The sequence below is a fragment of the Synchiropus splendidus genome, chromosome 6, assembly GCF_027744825.2.
Source record: "Synchiropus splendidus isolate RoL2022-P1 chromosome 6, RoL_Sspl_1.0, whole genome shotgun sequence".
Classification (NCBI taxonomy): Eukaryota; Metazoa; Chordata; class Actinopteri; order Syngnathiformes; family Callionymidae; genus Synchiropus; species Synchiropus splendidus.
The window spans coordinates 10,396,691-10,413,158 of record NC_071339.1 but is presented as its reverse complement, the minus strand read 5'-3'; the positions used below and the strand labels follow the sequence as shown (position 1 = coordinate 10,413,158).

Sequence of the window (16,468 nt, the reverse complement as noted above, 5' to 3'; positions counted from 1 at the left end):
TCAGCTTGAGATGCTTTTGGGGGGTTTAAATAAAGATAAAACTTGATACAGGACGAAATTCAACACAGTCTCTGTGTACTTCTAACACCCAAGTTTCCTCGCTCACAATAAAAGTATATGCTAGGCAGCAACCTTTCCAGGGTGTCCCATGCCTCTGATGTGACCCTGGAGTGCCAGGGGAATTGAAGGGAAGAATTAATTGAACTGGTTCCTTCTGAATATTACACTAGTCAGTCCCTCCGGGATTTGACTTTCCTTTATTGTTGCCGCCAAAAATGCCTGTTTTTGTGGTAGATTTTTTAAAAACACCAGAGAAGAAGCAATGTGTAAGAGCAGGTGCACACACAGAATAAATAAATCAATAAATGTGCATGCTAAATATTAATAAGTCCATCGTTTTTATGATGATGTTCCGTGAGTAGTTTCCGATCTGACAGCGTGTAGTAAGTGCTCTTTGTTTTGTCCCGGAGCTCCTCACCAGGGCGGAGTCTGAGAGGGTGTGTGACCGGAGTTGTTCCGCGGCTCATTAACACAGTAACTGCTGATTTGTTCCGCTGGGTCGGGATGTAGTGTGTCAGAAATAGTGTGGAGAGAGCTGGATCTCGTGTTCAGGTGACGCGCACTGCACTAGTGAGTTCTGCTTTTTAGTTCCCATCGACGTTAATACGAATGGATTCAGAATCATTATGTTTTTAGCTAGTATTTATCTGATATTTATTTATTTTGGACATATAGTTTCTATTTTTGGAAACCGGAAGCCTCAGACCGAAATTTCGTTGCCATAATACGGTGATATGTTTTTGTGCAATGACAATAAAGAAAGTCAAAGTCGAAGTATGAGGGGTCTTTGATTGAGAGTTACAAATGGTGTTGGCTTGAGGTCAAGGCATCGTTTTGTGGAATAATGAGTGAGCAGAACTTCTGTTTTCTGGAGATCTGGAAGCGTTTTTACCCCCAGTATTTGGGGCCTTTTTTTGCACTGGTTTGGCCAGAAAATGACAAACTGATGGAAGGAAATGTGATTCTCCCTTCCATAATTTGACCGGGTTTAAAATGTATGCATGGAACTATACATCTTGTGTTGAGACACTACATGAGAAGTAAGAGAACTGGAAAGAAGAGAAGAGATATAAACACCTTATTGCAGCAGAATCACACCTAAATAAGGATTATTAATATATGATAATGATAAATAGTGAAATGATCTGACTGGGGTTTTAGTTCATTTTCCTTAATACCTTGATACCTCGAAACATTTAAAGCTAGTTTTATCCTTGAAATAATATGGTTTCCTCCTTAATGAGGCGTCTGTCTGTCAGAACTGGATGTAAAATCTGAAGATCAGGTCAAAGTAAGAACATTCTAGCAGAGGAAGACCAGTTAATGTTTCAATTTCTTTGAGTCGGTTTTTAAAACCTATGGTTCCAGTGTTTACAGTGTAGTCACCTAAGCCCCGGCTCATTGGTATGAGACATACTCAACATTGTCACGGGGCTGTGTCACACATCACCCCGGCAACAGAGCAGTTGTGTGTTTTGGGATGTTTTGAGTGCAGAAGAGTCATGAAGGTTTGTGAGAGATTACCTGTGCTGTTACTGTCAATTGTGAGTTCATGCTCGAAAAGCAAATGTGGAGAATTTAGAAAGTTCCAAAAAAAGAAGCGATAATTAAATCTATTGATATATCATGTTTTTTTTTTTCATTTTAAAACGTTCCTCACCTGTCAGTCCGGGTCATATCTTGAGCGAAAAGTGAGGCCTGTATGTGTGAAGGTAACAGAGGCACGTATCACGGTTGCTGTCTGAAGCACCACAAGGCTGTAAACGCAGCTCACGCTCATTTTACGACTTCTTTCAAGCTTGTTTAAGATGCACGTCTGTCGTCAGTGACCCTCAGAGGATGACTTCCATCTTTAGACCAGGTCATGTGAACGTGGGGGGACTCTCACCATAAACTTTGCTTTCCCTGCTATTGTTGAATACCACTCTCCGATTCAGACGATCCCCAGCTGCTCTGTAAATCTGCGTCCGCAGGTGCGCACACCGATGACAGTTTCACTGCTGCAGCTTCAGTTCTACACATTCCAAAATTCCAAAATTTTAGAGTGGTGAAGTTCAGAGAAGGTTTTCCTGACCATTGTTGAAGGCAGGTATGAAGTTAAATATGATTTCTGTGAAGACTTTAAGTGTATTAACAGTTAGTCACAAGCAGAAGGACTGAAAGTATTCTTACATGAAACTAGTAACATGAGATACAAATATGCTAGAATCACTCAATTGTTTTTGTGAAGTATTTTTTTAATGAAAACAGGAACTGCTTTATCTGTAAGAGGCATCATTTCAATTTAATAATTCCAAATGGGCTTCAAAAAAACTATGTTACATTGACACACGAGTTCAGAAAGTCAACCAGCAGAGCACAGATCGATGGTGTTGGATCGTGGCCATATGCATCAGTATATCGATCTCGATGAGTGGTTACATCCTTGGAGGCAAGATTAATATTTGTAGCTCTCATCAGATGAGATGTTTCACATGATGTCAAAGTTTAATACCATGAGTTGTACACACAAGGTGAGTGAGATTAATACAAACACAAGTACCCATCACATTCTCACATGAATCTTCAACCTCACAATGCTATGTTGAGGGTGTAATATTTTTTATTATTTGATAAAGGTTACTCATATATTAGAGCTAGAACCACCCCATCTTGCTAAGTCACCTGTCACTGTTTGTAATCCTTCATCCACTCAGGCTGCTGGCTAAGCGTAGGAAGAAGAACTACTGGGGTTTCTCTGTCAACTGCACCGGCAACGAGGCCGACCTCTCGGACTGTAAACTAGGACGGGAGGTGGAGCTGAAGGGCAACAACACCTGTGGCCAAGGGATGCCAGTCGTGGTGAGCTGTGTCCCTGGACGGGCCTTCGCTCCCAGTGTCAGTGCGGGCTTCAGGAAGGCGTACAGAGTGGAGGCAAGTCCGTCTGAGCTTCTTTGCTGCTGTTGGAGTAAAATGTGTCTCTCAAAAGACACAATATGAGTCTAATAGAAAAGTTGGAATCTAAACATGCTCATGAGTTTCTTCCCATGATAGAAATGATGTCATTTAAACGTGTTTAATGGTTAATACCCAAAGGGAAAGTCATGGAAAGTGAATCCCATGTATGTTTTATCTTATCGTTGCACTCGAAAACCAAAGAGAAATGGCCAGTGAGTCATCACAGCTCCACATGCTCTGGCCTTATCCACTCTTTCTGACACCAATAGTGTCGCCTCCCTGACTTATTGCCTCTGTTTTCTCGCTGACTCAGCACTCCTTCTCTTTCCTCCACAATCTCTTCTGCCATGGTTCTAAATGGTAACATTACTTGATGGAGGAGGATAAAGCAGGAGTGGTGTCCCTGCATTGGTTTTTCCTGTGGCTGACTAGAAGAACCATGACACGCAGACTACCATCTGTCAAGTCGATAAATAACGTGAGAGTGCCAAGTCATATAGCTCTAAGAGTCCAACAGTCGGTCCTAAGGTTTATTACATTTTTATTCCCGAACGAGTGAGTCACCTGAGCAAAGATGGGTTTAAAATCATTATTATTCATTTCAGCTGTATTTTTCTATCCAAAGCAACCACTGGTGCGACTGAAAGGCGGGGCCATGATCGGAGAGGGGCGGGTGGAGGTGCTGCGGAATGGCGAGTGGGGAACCGTTTGCGACGACAACTGGAACATTCAAGCTGCCACTGTGGTGTGTCGGGAGTTGGGATTCGGCAGTGCCAAAGAGGCACTGACCGGTGCCAGACTCGGACAAGGTGAGTTTAAGTTCATTTCAATCTCGTCTCACTATTACATCAGATCGTTTCACGACTCTACATTTTACAGTTCTGAATGAGCTATAGTCTATCGTTCCACACTCTCAGCCTCTACTTTTTTCACACACTTTAAATTCACATTGAAGCACTGAATGTGGCCGCGTGGCTCTTCAGCCACTTGTTCCTGCAGGTGTCCTCCACAGCCTGTCTCAGCTGCAGCTTTGGTCTCCAGCAACACAAGCTACATTTAGAGCAGATACAATTTTACAATTGCCATTTGTCGTGAGTTAACTCAGCTTCAGTGCGTTGACTGCCGTAATGAACATACAGCAAATAGAAAACGGTCAGAGCTCCCAACTGACATACTCAGGAATGTCCTGTTCTCCAGTATTTATCTGTGTTTATCTTCATCGCCACCCAGCTCAGATGCAGCTGGGAATGTGAACGTGGACTGAAACCAAAGACCTGAACCACTTCTTAACAGCTTTCTTGGCTTCACTGGCACCACCTGAAGTCGTTTAATCCAGACTTGAAGCAACAAGTCCTGACCTCGACCAGACAGACTTGAAGAAGCATTTGCGTTTCATATGCTTGAAGAAAAACCCTGACTGAAATGCTGCACACTCACAGGCTAAAAGAATCACAGATGTCCACTTAGTTTCACTCTCTGTGTGAGACTGCTCAAACAGTTCTCAGGCAAAAAAGGGCTCTGACAGAGCGGCGATATTGAGATGCCGGCTTCATCAGGGTTGTTGTTTTAACATTGACCGCCGGACTGCAGAATGGAGGGAACTATATCTAAGAGTGAAACAAAAAGACAAGATCCCCTTCTGTGATCATGGAGTTATCATCCTGTTGCAGTGCTGTGGTGCCATTTAAGGATCCCATGTTTGATGTTATGTCATCCAACTGGAGGAGAGCTTCGGGAGTGTGTACACGCAGTGTGAATAAATCTCTCTTCGCAGTGTTTGGCCAAAGACATTCCTGCTCAGTCACAAGGGAGCATCAGGGAATAATCAGTGCACCCGTGAAGTGACTGTATTTTCCGAAATAAAAAAGACACCCGATGGCGTTTTCCACAGTGTCCTTTTACGTTTTAATCCAGAGGCACCTCACATCTGCTGCTGCCATTTTACTGGTGAATAATGGAGCAGACTTGAAGCTCTGACATGTCACGTTAGAGTTGAGGATTGAAATGTAATAGTCAAATACAGCTGGGCTGGATGCTGAAAGGAGCCATTGTTATCGGCTGTCATATTGTTTCAGCTACTAATTCCATTTCGTAAAAACCATGGCCAGCATTTCTGCTTGACTATAATAGATTCAAACTTTTAATCTCAATTAATCGCACTAAAGCGGCGTTAACTTGCGATTAATGGCAATTGAATCTAAATGTGGTTTAAAGGCAGATGTTCTCAACACCAGAGTGGCCCATAACGTTTACAACGTTCTACTGTTGAGCCTCTTCAGAGCCTCTGAGGTTATTCTAAAGAATGTTCTGGACAGTATCTGTTCTGTTGTTGGAGGAAACAGATGTTTGCATGAGGAGAGCATTATTGGCCTCTCTGCTCTTGAGAACAGCTTCATTTAAGCCAGGGGTTCTTAACCTTTTTGATCTCGGGGCCCACCTTTCTCAAAACAAATGAGTCCGGGGCAAGTAATAGAACTGACTCATCACTCTTTATTTCATTTGTGATCAATAACCATATTTAGTGAACTTACATGAAAAAAAAAAACGTTGTGTGAAATGACATGAAACCATGTGGTCATTGCAAAGTCCATCCAGCAGCAGTAGCAGGTACGAGTCATATTCATCAAATTTACTGAAGAAAAAAAAAGGAAAAAATACACTTGATGCAAAAACTGGAAAAACTGAATAAAATTCTGAATCAAATAAATATAATAAAACCACCATGTCTAAATGTCCTAAAATAAAACTAATATATTTTATTTAAACTCCAGAGATTAAATAAGTAAAGAGTAAATGAAATTATCGCCATAGAATGTTCTAATTAATTTTCAAAACTGCTTCAACATGTGCTTTCATGAACAGTGTTTAAAAAGGTTTTGTTTACCTGTATTTTACAGTACATATCACTGTCATACACCTCTGTATTTTCAGTGCATTGCCTCATGTGTTGAAACCCATTACACATGCTCTTCCAACGCCTTCAATGCCTTCACACAGGTATGGGTCCAGTCCACATGAACGAGGTGCAGTGCTCTGGCTTTGAGAAGTCTCTGACCGAGTGTCACTTCAACCGTGACTCTCTGGGCTGCAGCCATGAGGAGGATGCAGCGGTCAAGTGTAACGTTCCTGCCATGGGCTTCAACACCAGAGTGAGTTCTTATAGGTGGCGTGGTACAACTGAAGTCAGGATGTTTGATTTAGCGTTGGGCCTTTTTCCCATTAGATCCGACTAAGCGGAGGCCGCAATCCATACGAGGGCCGAGTGGAGGTTCTGACCGAGAGGAACGGCTCTCTGGTGTGGGGCTCCGTGTGCAGTGAGAACTGGGGGACTGTCGAGGCCATGGTGGTGTGTAAGCAGCTGGGCCTGGGGTTCGCCAGTCACGCTTTCCAGGTGAGATGTAGTGATGGTTTAGGTTAGAGGGCCAGCCACGCGTCGACAAGTCTTCGCTGAGTTAACTCACAATTAATGGTGAATGAATCCCTCATATTGTATCTGTTCTAAATGTAGCTTAAAGCTGTTCTCAAGAGCAGAGTGGCCAATAATGTTTCACACTTGTTTCCTCCAACAACCCAACAGAACAGACACTGTCCAGAACATTAACCTCAGAGGCTCTCAAGAGGCTCAACAACAGCAGAACATTGGACACATTGTTGGCCACTCTGGTGTTGAGAACCTCTTCCTTTGAGCTACATTTAGCACCGATACAACAGGTGGGATTCATTTGCCATCAATCTAGAAATAACTCAGCTTTAGTCTGATGGATTGAGATTCTAATTTTGATCCTATTAACATCTCTGACGACAGTGATGTTGGATGTGACACCTTCATTCTTGACCCTATTCAGAAGTTGGCCTTTGCAGCCAACTCACTTCAAATCAAATGATAGTAAAGCATGAGCAGTTCAGTGACATTAAACCCACAGGATGACAGGATGTAATCCAGGGTCTACAAATGTGTGCGACGCCTGTTAGAGGGCAGAACAGTCATGAGGTAGATGCCCTTTTCTGCTGTGTTCTGTTGTTACTAAGGTGATGTTCATGACTTTATAACATCCTGCTCGCATGATCATCCCTGTCATGCGGTCTCAACATGTCTGAGCTTTATTGATCCCTGCGGGTCAACAAGAGACACCACTGACTTGTAAACTTTACGTACGACGTGAGCGCTAAAATTAGGTCACGCATGTTAAACACATCTGTTGCTTACATCATCAGAGAAGACATGGCTTCTTCTTGGTGTTTATGGTGCCCCAAACTGCATCCGAGTGCGTCCGAACTCTGAGCAGCAGTGTCATGGAAAAGCAGTGAAAGGTCTCATTGATGTTTATATGCTCCACTTTTCAGATGAGATCAGGTTTGACAACTGAGGAGGAGATAGATTTGGAAACTATGTTTGTGTTACAGGGACGACCTTTTATGACAGCACAAGGTTCCTTTCATGATGTATTGGCTGTCACTGAACTGTGGCTCTCATATTGACTCAGGTCTCACAGAATTGCTTCATCTTTCTTCTTTTTTGTGCTAAAATACTCCCAGTTTTGGAAACTCAGAAGTATTGGACCATTTAATCTGAGGTCAGATTTAAAATGTATTAGTAAGAGACGTAATAAAGTATGTAACTAAACATGGTTACTGTTATTAAATACATTTTTGTACATGATACTGATTTTTGTGGCGGTGGACCTCTGTGTCATCTCAAACGGCCTCAAACCTAAACAGGGTGTGAGGGTTTGGAATAGATTAAATACACCTTCCACCTTTTTTTTGGTTGGTTACTTTAAGAGCAATGGAGATGTTTATCTTTTAGCTTGTAAAAAATGGTGACCATGGCATGACATGACATCACACCAGTGCTGGTGGTGAAACCTCAGTGACATATGGAAGAAATGAGAAGAGCATTAACCGAAACTGCTCCAGCCGACCGCCAGAAACCGCAACCCTGTTGGAACACAGAAAGTATGAGAGATTTAAAGAATCATTCCCTGTGGTCTCGTGAAGGCTGAGTAGGCACAACGGTGGCATCAGAACAGCCCTGACTGAGAGCGCCGCGAGGACATTTTGGCCGGTCCTCACTTTGACAAGCCTCAGTTTGAGGGTTGAAACTATAAAATAGCTGAGTTATTATAATTGGGTCAGAGTGAAGGTTAAGTTCAGATGGTTAGGTTTAGGGGGAGAGGCTGGGGAAAGGGTTATGTCAATGACGGTCCTCACTAAGATAGGAAGACAAACAGGTGTGTGTGTCCTCGGTGTGCAGGAGACGTGGTACTGGCAGGGGAGTGCTGATGCTGCTGACGTGGTGATGAGTGGCGTGAGGTGTTCAGGAACTGAGCTGACTCTGGATCAGTGTCTCCATCACGGGAAGCACGTCATCTGTCCGAAAGGCGGGGGCCGCTTCGCCGCCGGAGTCTCGTGCACCCTGAGTGAGTGATCACACCGACGGCCTTGCCTTGTGGACACGAGGCGGCGAGCTTTAAAGCACTTCACATCTTCTTCTGCAGCTGCCCCAGACCTGGTTCTGAATGCCCAGGTGGTGGAGCAGACCACCTACCTGGAGGACAGACCCATGTACGCGCTGCAGTGTGCTCAGGAGGAGAGCTGTCTGTCCAGTAGCGCCGACACAGCAGACACCACCTCGTACCGTCGGCTTCTCCGCTTCTCCTCTCAGATCCACAACAACGGCCAGTCGGACTTCAGGCCCAGAGCCGGCCACGAATCCTGGGTCTGGCATGAATGTCACAGGTACTGAAGTCGGGTGCTTCGGAGCGGAACCATCAAACCCGACAGAAAAGGAGTGTCCTGACTTCTCCCTCCTCTGTGAGCCAGGCATTTCCACAGCATGGAGGTCTTCACCCACTATGACCTGATGAGTCTGAACGGCACCAAAGTCGCAGAAGGACACAAGGCCAGCTTCTGTCTGGAGGACACCTACTGCGATGAAGGTCAGTCAGTCCTGGCGCTCCTCTGGGAGCTCGCTCTGAGCTCCGCTCCAACCGACAGGGATCCAGAAGCGGTACGAATGTGCAAACTACGGGCCCCAAGGGATCACAGTGGGCTGCTGGGACACTTACAGGCACGACATCGACTGCCAGTGGATCGACATCACAGACGTGAAGCCTGGGGACTACATCTTCCAGGTACGCATTGAAAAGAGCCTTCCATAGAAGGGGCTCCTCTCAGTCGTAACGTTTCTGTTTTTCCCAGATCGTAATAAATCCCAATTATGAAGTGGCAGAGTCGGATTACACCAACAACATCATGAAGTGCCGCAGTCGATACGACGGACACCGGATATGGACTTATAACTGTCATATAGGTGAGACGCTTCCTTCCTAACTACTCGCCCAGAATCACTGTCTGACTGAGCAGCAGGAACTGAGACCCCAAACTGAAACTGGCCAGCCCTCATGTAACATCTAGAGCTGCTTGGAATCTGCTTCATCTTTCCGCCTGATCAGGTGGTAACCATACTTTCCTAAAATGCCCAGCCGTTGGAGGTATATTTTTACATTAACAAGCCTTTGTGGAGATGTGGTTCCTCCTCCTGGTCATGCGACAGTCATGTAAGGAAATCCTGCAGAGGAAGTCAGGGTCAAGGGTCAAGTGTCAGGGTTGGGACAAAAGCAGACCCAGCATGTCACTCATGAATGTACAAATATAGATCCCGTGCCATCCTGCATTGGCCGACAGATGTATTACGTGTGGTGCCAAAGCCTGAGAGGAAGCGATCCTTATGTCTGTCTGTGGAATTCAAGTCTACAGAATGTTCAGTCAAATTCAGCCAAAGCAGGTTGAAACGCTGAATTGTTGAATCCTTCCTTGAGGCCAGACAAGCTCACGTCTCGTCCTCATAGAAACACTACATTTCCTGACCCTCTTCAGTATCTAGAAACCAAGGGAAGCTGATGCACAAGCCATCACTGAAGACTGCACCTCCCTCTGTGCACGTAACTCCTCCAACTCCACTCCCTGAGCATCGTCAGGACTGTCTGACTTGGAGTAAACTCTGCCCCCTGGTGGGAGAAGGAACACCACTACCTCAGTCTCCTGCTCTTCAGAGAGGATGAAGACCTACACAACAGACACACACACCATTGAAACCTTGCTCAATTGTCTTTATTTCTCTATTAGTTGTGCAGAATACAATTCCTCTTGTGTTATCAGAAACATCAAATGTTGTCCACACAGTACACAGAACAAAGTGCACACAAATCCCTGACTGCCTGTTAGTAGTTCAAGTATTTCTAGTTTCACTCCGACTTTCCAAATGAACAGTTTCATGAGCAGAAGTCAAGACATGCTAGTTCAAAAGTTGCTCAATACAAAGTCAACAATTATTTTTAAAAAAAGTATACATTGATCAAACAGTCCTCTCTCACTTCAGAGCTCCTCTTGAAAAGAAAACACTATAAAATCACTGTTATTCAGCTGGATAACTTCAAAACCAAAGTACATTTTAATCTGTACATGAGTAATGAGTGAATACAAGCAAAGTATTAGCTTGAAGACAACTTGGAAATCACTGTCCAGAGTGGATCCTGAGACGGCTGCTCGCCAACCAGTGAGCGGTCGAGTCATTTGTGGATCGTGTCGATGGATCATGACCTGCGGAAGCAAAACAGGATGTAAAACTGTTTCCCTGAATCACAGGATACAGAAGGTCAAAGGTCACATAGATCAAATGAAAATCGTGGCGTGTCATGATTCCCGTTGGCAGTAAAATCCCATGGCTTTGCTTCTTTAAAATCATTCAAAGCAAGGATGAGCATCAGAGGAGACAACACTGTCCTGGTGACCATTGCTGCGGTACATGTTTGGCAAGACTCTCTTATCGACCACTTCATCGCAGCGGCTGCATGGGGGCACTTAAAGGTCTCATTCTTCAATAACAACCTGTAGAATGACACCTCCGTGTGTCTGAACCATCACTGTAAAAGCAGGCCCAGTCTGAAGAGGACAAGAGTAACTCATGTATGATGAGCCTGCGAGACTGCAGGAGACGTCTACTCTGTTCCAACACCACCATATAAATATCAAGCTCATGAATATGTTTCAATTCCTCCTGCAGGTGGCTCGTTGAGCTCAGAAACTGAAGAAACGTTTCCCGGACTGCTGACCAACCAGCTGTCCAAGAGGTAGACCACAGACGGATGGAGCAGATGGACATTACGGGCGGGATCCTACTCGACAACCACTAGAGGGAGCTGTACTGTACCTGGGAGCAGCACGAACAATGCTGATGAATTTTTCAAAGTGTGATTTCATTTTGTCTTTTTGTTGTATAAAATGTAGATTTTTATAAATTGGTGCTAAAAAGGTCAGGGAAGCTCGTAGCCAAATGTATTTCGCTGAACTACACCCACAGGTGCCTTATTGTCGGCCATGTTGTTCCGGCTTGATGTGTGTGTCAAGAAGGTGCATTGAGTTTTGCACTTTTCCATGGAGATGTCTGTGCAGAATACAAACAGATTTATGTTTTCATAAGTCCTACCCAACCATCCTGGCATATACTGAGCTGAAATGGAGACCGTTATTTATTCATTTTTCATGCCGGCTACATCAACCAACTTCACATCAGCACGCTCTTCTCTGATCTGTTCAGGGTTTTGTTAAATTATTTGCAGTCAGGGATCAACATGACATGCTGCTTTGCATTTTGTCTGTGGTTGCATAGCAAAGCTGAAGTTAGTTTAAGCATTTGAAACTGTGTGAACATGTGCAGTTTATTTGGGGCGCGTCGACACTCTGAGCAAGGGAATCAAGCCATCCTGCACTTCAAGAGAATGAAGACTAAACCGAATCATTCCCCTACGCTTGTAGCATTCCTGTGCTAATAAAACTATCATTTTGTTTTCACAGCCTTACTCGCGTTTTTTTTTTTTTTTCACCCATGCTGCTCAAATATTTCACTTTTTCCACATATAGGTCTTTTTCTTGAGGACTTATAAATGATTTTGACATATGGCATCATTTTTCCTCCAACTAGGATTATTGTTTCTGTAGTTCTCTGTCCAGTTGAATAGCAGCAGGAACACGTTATATAAATAAGACCTTAAACCACCACTCTCTAATAATATCATCATCATAGTTGTTTGAGAGATGAGGAACAGTACAGCATCTGCAAAAGTTATGTGATTCATGATGGAAGGCTGGCATCGGGTGACGTCACAATTAGGGATGCTTTGATCGATCAGTGAATGCCGATCTTGGCCTGTCATTGCCGATCACAACAACTGATCATGTGTGACAGCCGGCGCTCTGATGAAGCCCCACTGGTTGTGATGTGTCCGCTCCTCCCTACTCGCTGCTCACTGGGCCGTGGCATGTCTGCTGTGGAGCTTTTTTTCAATCTCTTATGTAAAGTTTGCATCCTGCAGCACATGAACAGGAAGATGCTATGCAGGGAAGCGCCTTCAAATTAAACACACCATTTAAAGCTCCAACACTTCGTGGAGCACAAAGAGTTTTCCAGGCTCATGAAAGTGAGACTGCTGGTTCCTCTGCAACAGGCTGTTAGTGCAGCTGATGCTTAGCAACATCCGCAGGTCTGAGGGTGACATTCAGAATGATAAGAAATATTAATTTCACCTAGCTTGATGAGCAGTCTCTCTCAGGCGGAAACGCAAACGATAGAAACAACCAGATCCGTCACCGTTTTGGAGTCGGGTGCAACGTTCGTCAGCCACCTGAATCTGAAACTTTTGAAAACATCCGGAGTGGAAACTTCCATAAATGCAGTGCTCTCTGTCTCGGAGTCCAGCTACAAGCGGCCAGTATGTAAATATTTCACAGACATAGCACAGACTCAAGAGACTCACCAAACTGCGACGTCTCAGATCAAATGAAATGTTTTTACTTGTCCTTTTTACAGAATAGTTTCTGCATTCTGCAAGGTTTTTCTATGTTTTTGCCTCCTTGAAGAGGTATATTAAAACATGTCCAAATGAAGTTCATTTCATGGACATTCATGGTCATCATTTTGATCACAAATTCATTGTCAGTCCGTGTGATCGGTATCGGTGATCGGCAGCAAAAATCCTGATCAGAGCGTCCTTAGTCATAATATACAAGTTAAATGAGTGAATTTTCTCCCATGCTAAACTTAAATCCACACTGATGATTCTCATCTACTGGATAAAAATAATACATACATTTTATATGGCGCTTTTTTCAGATTAAAAAAAAGCCTTTACAGTTACTTTTCAAAAGCTACTCTATAAAGGTGGGTTTAGAGTTGATTTTTCAAGGATGTGAGTGTGTTGGAGGGCCGGATAAGAGTGGGCAGGGAGTTCCGGAGAGTTGGTACCACGCTGTTTAAGCAGAGCCAGTGGAGTTGACAATGGAGAGGAGTGATGTGATCTCCGTAGCAGGAGTGAATGAGTAGACAGGCGGCTGAGTTTTGTACAGACTGAAGTTTTTGGAGGGTGGAGGAAGGAAGTCCGTACAGAATACTGTTCCAGAAGTGTGGTCTGGAGGTGATGAAGGCGTTGAGGCATCAAGACGTATCAGGATACTAGGCCTGTTTACCTTCAGAACGGCGGCACTTCTCTTCTCTGCTGCCCCAGAGCTCTGGACACCAGTCGCTTGGCAACAGCACTGTCAGTCTTTGGACGCTCCCTCACCGGCTGGATGAACTCTGACAGATGAAAACACGTCGCCATGAATATAATCCGGCGTCAACAGCAAGATGAAACGTGGCTTTAAAAACCCCTCCCACCTGCCTGTCTGATGGCCTTTCCTTTGGCTTTCTTACTCCCTCTCGCCAGCGGGCGGGTCTTCAGCAGCGGGTGATGAATGGAAAGAGCCTCAAGTGCTGAGAGGAGAAGTGGTTACAGAATTTAAACCTGGAAGGCAGGATTGTGCTTGAAGTGACAGCGATCGCTTGTCAATGTAAAATGTGCTTCAAATGGAGACTGAAATGCAAAACCATCTCAATTCTTGCCTGGCGCTATCCAAAGATGACAGACAGGTGGTGACATGGAAAACCTCAGAGGAGACATACCTGCCGCCTCGCTGGAGAAGACCCCCAGAGCGTGAGTGTCATCCACCCACTTGATCTTCATTCCTCCGTCACTTGACGCCGACAGACAGTAGTTGGTGAAATTGAACATCTGACACAAAGAGTCATGGGGGGGTTCCTTTTTCTACCTGTAATCAACAAACGCTTCCAGGAGGTCTTCTGTTTTGAAGATATTTGGGAAATCGTAGATCTCAATCACATGGCCGAAGCCCTCCAGGTTGGCACGAACATCCTCATAAAAGTAGTCGTTGTGTACATGCTGGATGGAGACGCTGGTGAAGTCCTTCAGGTGCTGCTTGATCTGATGCGAAACATATGGAGGGAACACGTTCAGACTGACTTCAAAATTATGAATGCACAGAAAATCACTGCAACAAAATGAGTGGAGTCTAGGAATGTTTGTGAGAGATAAGAGCATGTACCTCCTCTATAATGTCATCCGTGTCCTTGTCTTCAGCCAGGTCTGCGCTCGATTCACTACCTCGGTTCTCCTCCAAAGTCAAGCCTGCCAAACAAGAAGTGGGGTCCTCCTCCACTGCAGATGCAGATGCAGATTCCTCAGAGTTCAACACCAAATGTCCTTCTGTATTTTGAATCGCCCCAGGAGGAAGGTTTTCTTCTTCTGTGACACCAGCATGTGATTTTGGGAACTGGCCAGGGGACTGCCTCTCTCCTGAGAGGTCAGCAGACGGGGAGGATGAACTCAGCTGCTCTCGATCCTCCGCGGGACCCTGGGAGTTTTCTAAACGCAGTCTCTCTCGCAGAACCTTTGGAACATAAAGAGCCTTGTCCGGTCGCTTAGGGTTCCGTTTCCGTGCAGAAGACTGAGGCTTTGTGTTCACATCCTGTTTGTTTGCATCTACATCACACCTGCAAAGAAATATGACCTCCAAATGACCTCATTTTACATATTGAGTGCAGAGAAAAACCTAGACAGCAATCGGACCTGTGACGGATCCAGCTACAAGACGTCAGATCGGCATAGAAATCTGATGCTGTAACTGCCTCCCCATCAGATCTAGGCCGGATTTGCCGGTCAGTGCAAAGTCAGCTGCCATCTGGAGTCTGACTCCCATATTTTGCCCAAATCTGAGCCCGATTGATCAATTCTCCAAATATTACAAGCACTTTTCTGGGAGGAGCTCTGGTCAAAAAGTACTTAAGGTGAGTCAATGGCATCTTGCTGCTTGCTTAAGACTCTTGGTGTTCATTTGTACTACAATTTGGATGGACCCTAAAAATGGTGAACGCATTCAAGTTGTCCCATTTTGAGGCCTCATTTCATCACCATACTTTGTTCCAAACCCAAAACACTGACGTTGCAGTAGATTTTTTTAAGGGTGGATATAAAGCTTGTCACGATCTTCGAAAGATCCGCTAGAGTTACAGCTTGAGTTCAAGGTATTTCATTTGTTGGCATCTAGACTACAATGGGAGCCAATGGGAGAAATGTAGAGTGTTGGCGGAATTGAATGTTGGAAACTTAACATCCAAATGTGAGAAAGCATTGAAGCAAAATCTGCCATGTTGCCTCCATTGACTGCCAGTATGTGAAGTTTATCTAGAAGAATATACTGTCCCGCCCAAGCTACCCAGGGCCCTCACATCCTCAGGTAGTTGACTCAAAGCCAAGACTAAAATCCGGGGGCGGCAGAGCCTCCATAAGAACTGCACCTTCACTGACAGTCAGCCAGAGGAGAGGGAAGACATATATAGGCCATGTACCTCCACCATGAAGACCCGTAACATGAATAGATAAATCTGAATAAAGTTGGAATATTATGGTCATGAGTGCATGTTGTTGGCGCTGTACCTGAGCCCAGCGTGGCAGACCACCACCTGACGGCACCAGCTCTCCCCAACTGAAAAGGTGGTGAGCTCTGGCAGGTCATCTACGGTCCTGTGGATCAGAAACCGCAGCCTGCTGGGAAGAGTGGGAAAGACCAGCACACTGGACACCAAGACGGACAGGACATGTGCGTGACTATACTGCGCTGTACACAACAAAATGAATGCAGAAAAGATGTAACAACCTTCTGTGGTCGCCCATCTGACGGTACCGTTCCAGATCATCTTGGACGAGACGCACGAATTCACTCTCCTGCTTCGATTGGCCGATGATAAAGGAAAACCGCGTTACCACAGAGGAAGCTCGCTCGTCAGTGCAACGTAATGACATCACTTACCTGAAGTGAAAGGTCCATTTAAATTCCCGCAAACGTGGCCAAGCAGCGGCTACCACGAATGCTAAAGCTAAAGCTAACGCTGAGACAAGCCGGTGTTGTGTCCATTGTGCACTTCCATAAACTGCAGTGAACAGGCCGTAAAGTCTCCGACAGGATGATCTGACACCAGTACTGTGCAATATTGTAATTGCAATCGCAATCGAAACAGAATAAAACAATGTAGTTGAGAACTATATAGAAGTTTTGTGATAGCTCTTCTTCTTTTTTG

The 16,468-nt window shown here is 44.8% G+C and overlaps 2 protein-coding genes across 5 annotated transcripts in view; one reads left to right on the top strand and one right to left on the bottom strand.

The window, feature by feature from the left end:
* loxl2a (lysyl oxidase-like 2a) overlaps positions 1-11,804 on the top strand; it is a 26,892-nt gene extending 15,088 nt beyond the window's left edge. The window contains exons 5-14 of one of the 2 annotated variants that reach the window (XM_053867041.1): positions 2,757-2,973; positions 3,623-3,806; positions 5,995-6,146; positions 6,221-6,388; positions 8,252-8,417; positions 8,496-8,736; positions 8,821-8,936; positions 8,995-9,131; positions 9,199-9,310; positions 11,063-11,804. In XM_053867041.1, the coding sequence (XP_053723016.1) occupies positions 2,757-2,973; positions 3,623-3,806; positions 5,995-6,146; positions 6,221-6,388; positions 8,252-8,417; positions 8,496-8,736; positions 8,821-8,936; positions 8,995-9,131; positions 9,199-9,310; positions 11,063-11,133 (1,564 nt within the window). In that variant the 3' untranslated portion in view covers positions 11,134-11,804. Of the gene's footprint in view, positions 1-2,756; positions 2,974-3,622; positions 3,807-5,994; positions 6,147-6,220; positions 6,389-7,482; positions 7,572-8,251; positions 8,418-8,495; positions 8,737-8,820; positions 8,937-8,994; positions 9,132-9,198; positions 9,311-11,062 lie in introns of those variants that run through there. The other variant, XM_053867043.1, reaches the window with a different exon arrangement.
* Positions 10,101-16,468, bottom strand: r3hcc1 (R3H domain and coiled-coil containing 1). 3 transcript variants are annotated; one of them, XR_008414778.1, is made up of 9 exons: positions 16,201-16,468; positions 16,048-16,118; positions 15,828-15,965; positions 14,437-14,884; positions 14,143-14,315; positions 13,997-14,067; positions 13,716-13,807; positions 13,522-13,630; positions 10,101-10,599 (listed from the first exon to the last, which is right to left on the bottom strand). XR_008414778.1 is itself a non-coding variant. In XM_053867044.1 (9 exons), the coding sequence occupies exons 1-8, from the start codon at positions 16,216-16,218 to the stop codon at positions 13,524-13,526; spliced, it is 1,122 nt and encodes a 373-aa protein (XP_053723019.1). In that variant the 5' UTR covers positions 16,219-16,468; the 3' UTR covers positions 10,101-10,599; positions 13,522-13,523. The 3 variants fall into 3 exon arrangements, 2 of the variants coding, with proteins under 2 accessions (XP_053723019.1, XP_053723020.1); XM_053867044.1 differs by having other exon boundaries at positions 13,712-13,807; XM_053867045.1 differs by having other exon boundaries at positions 13,712-13,807; positions 16,048-16,115.

What these genes read in the sequence shown, in the direction of transcription:
- r3hcc1 (XM_053867044.1), bottom strand. An exon ending in CAGATGGGCGACCACAGAAG is followed by an intron (nt 15,966 to 16,047) that starts GTTGTTACATCT and finishes CTTGGTGTCCAG; the next exon opens with TGTGCTGGTCTTTCCCACTC. An exon ending in CGGATGACATTATAGAGGAG is followed by an intron (nt 14,316 to 14,436) that starts GTACATGCTCTT and finishes GTTTCGCATCAG; the next exon opens with ATCAAGCAGCACCTGAAGGA.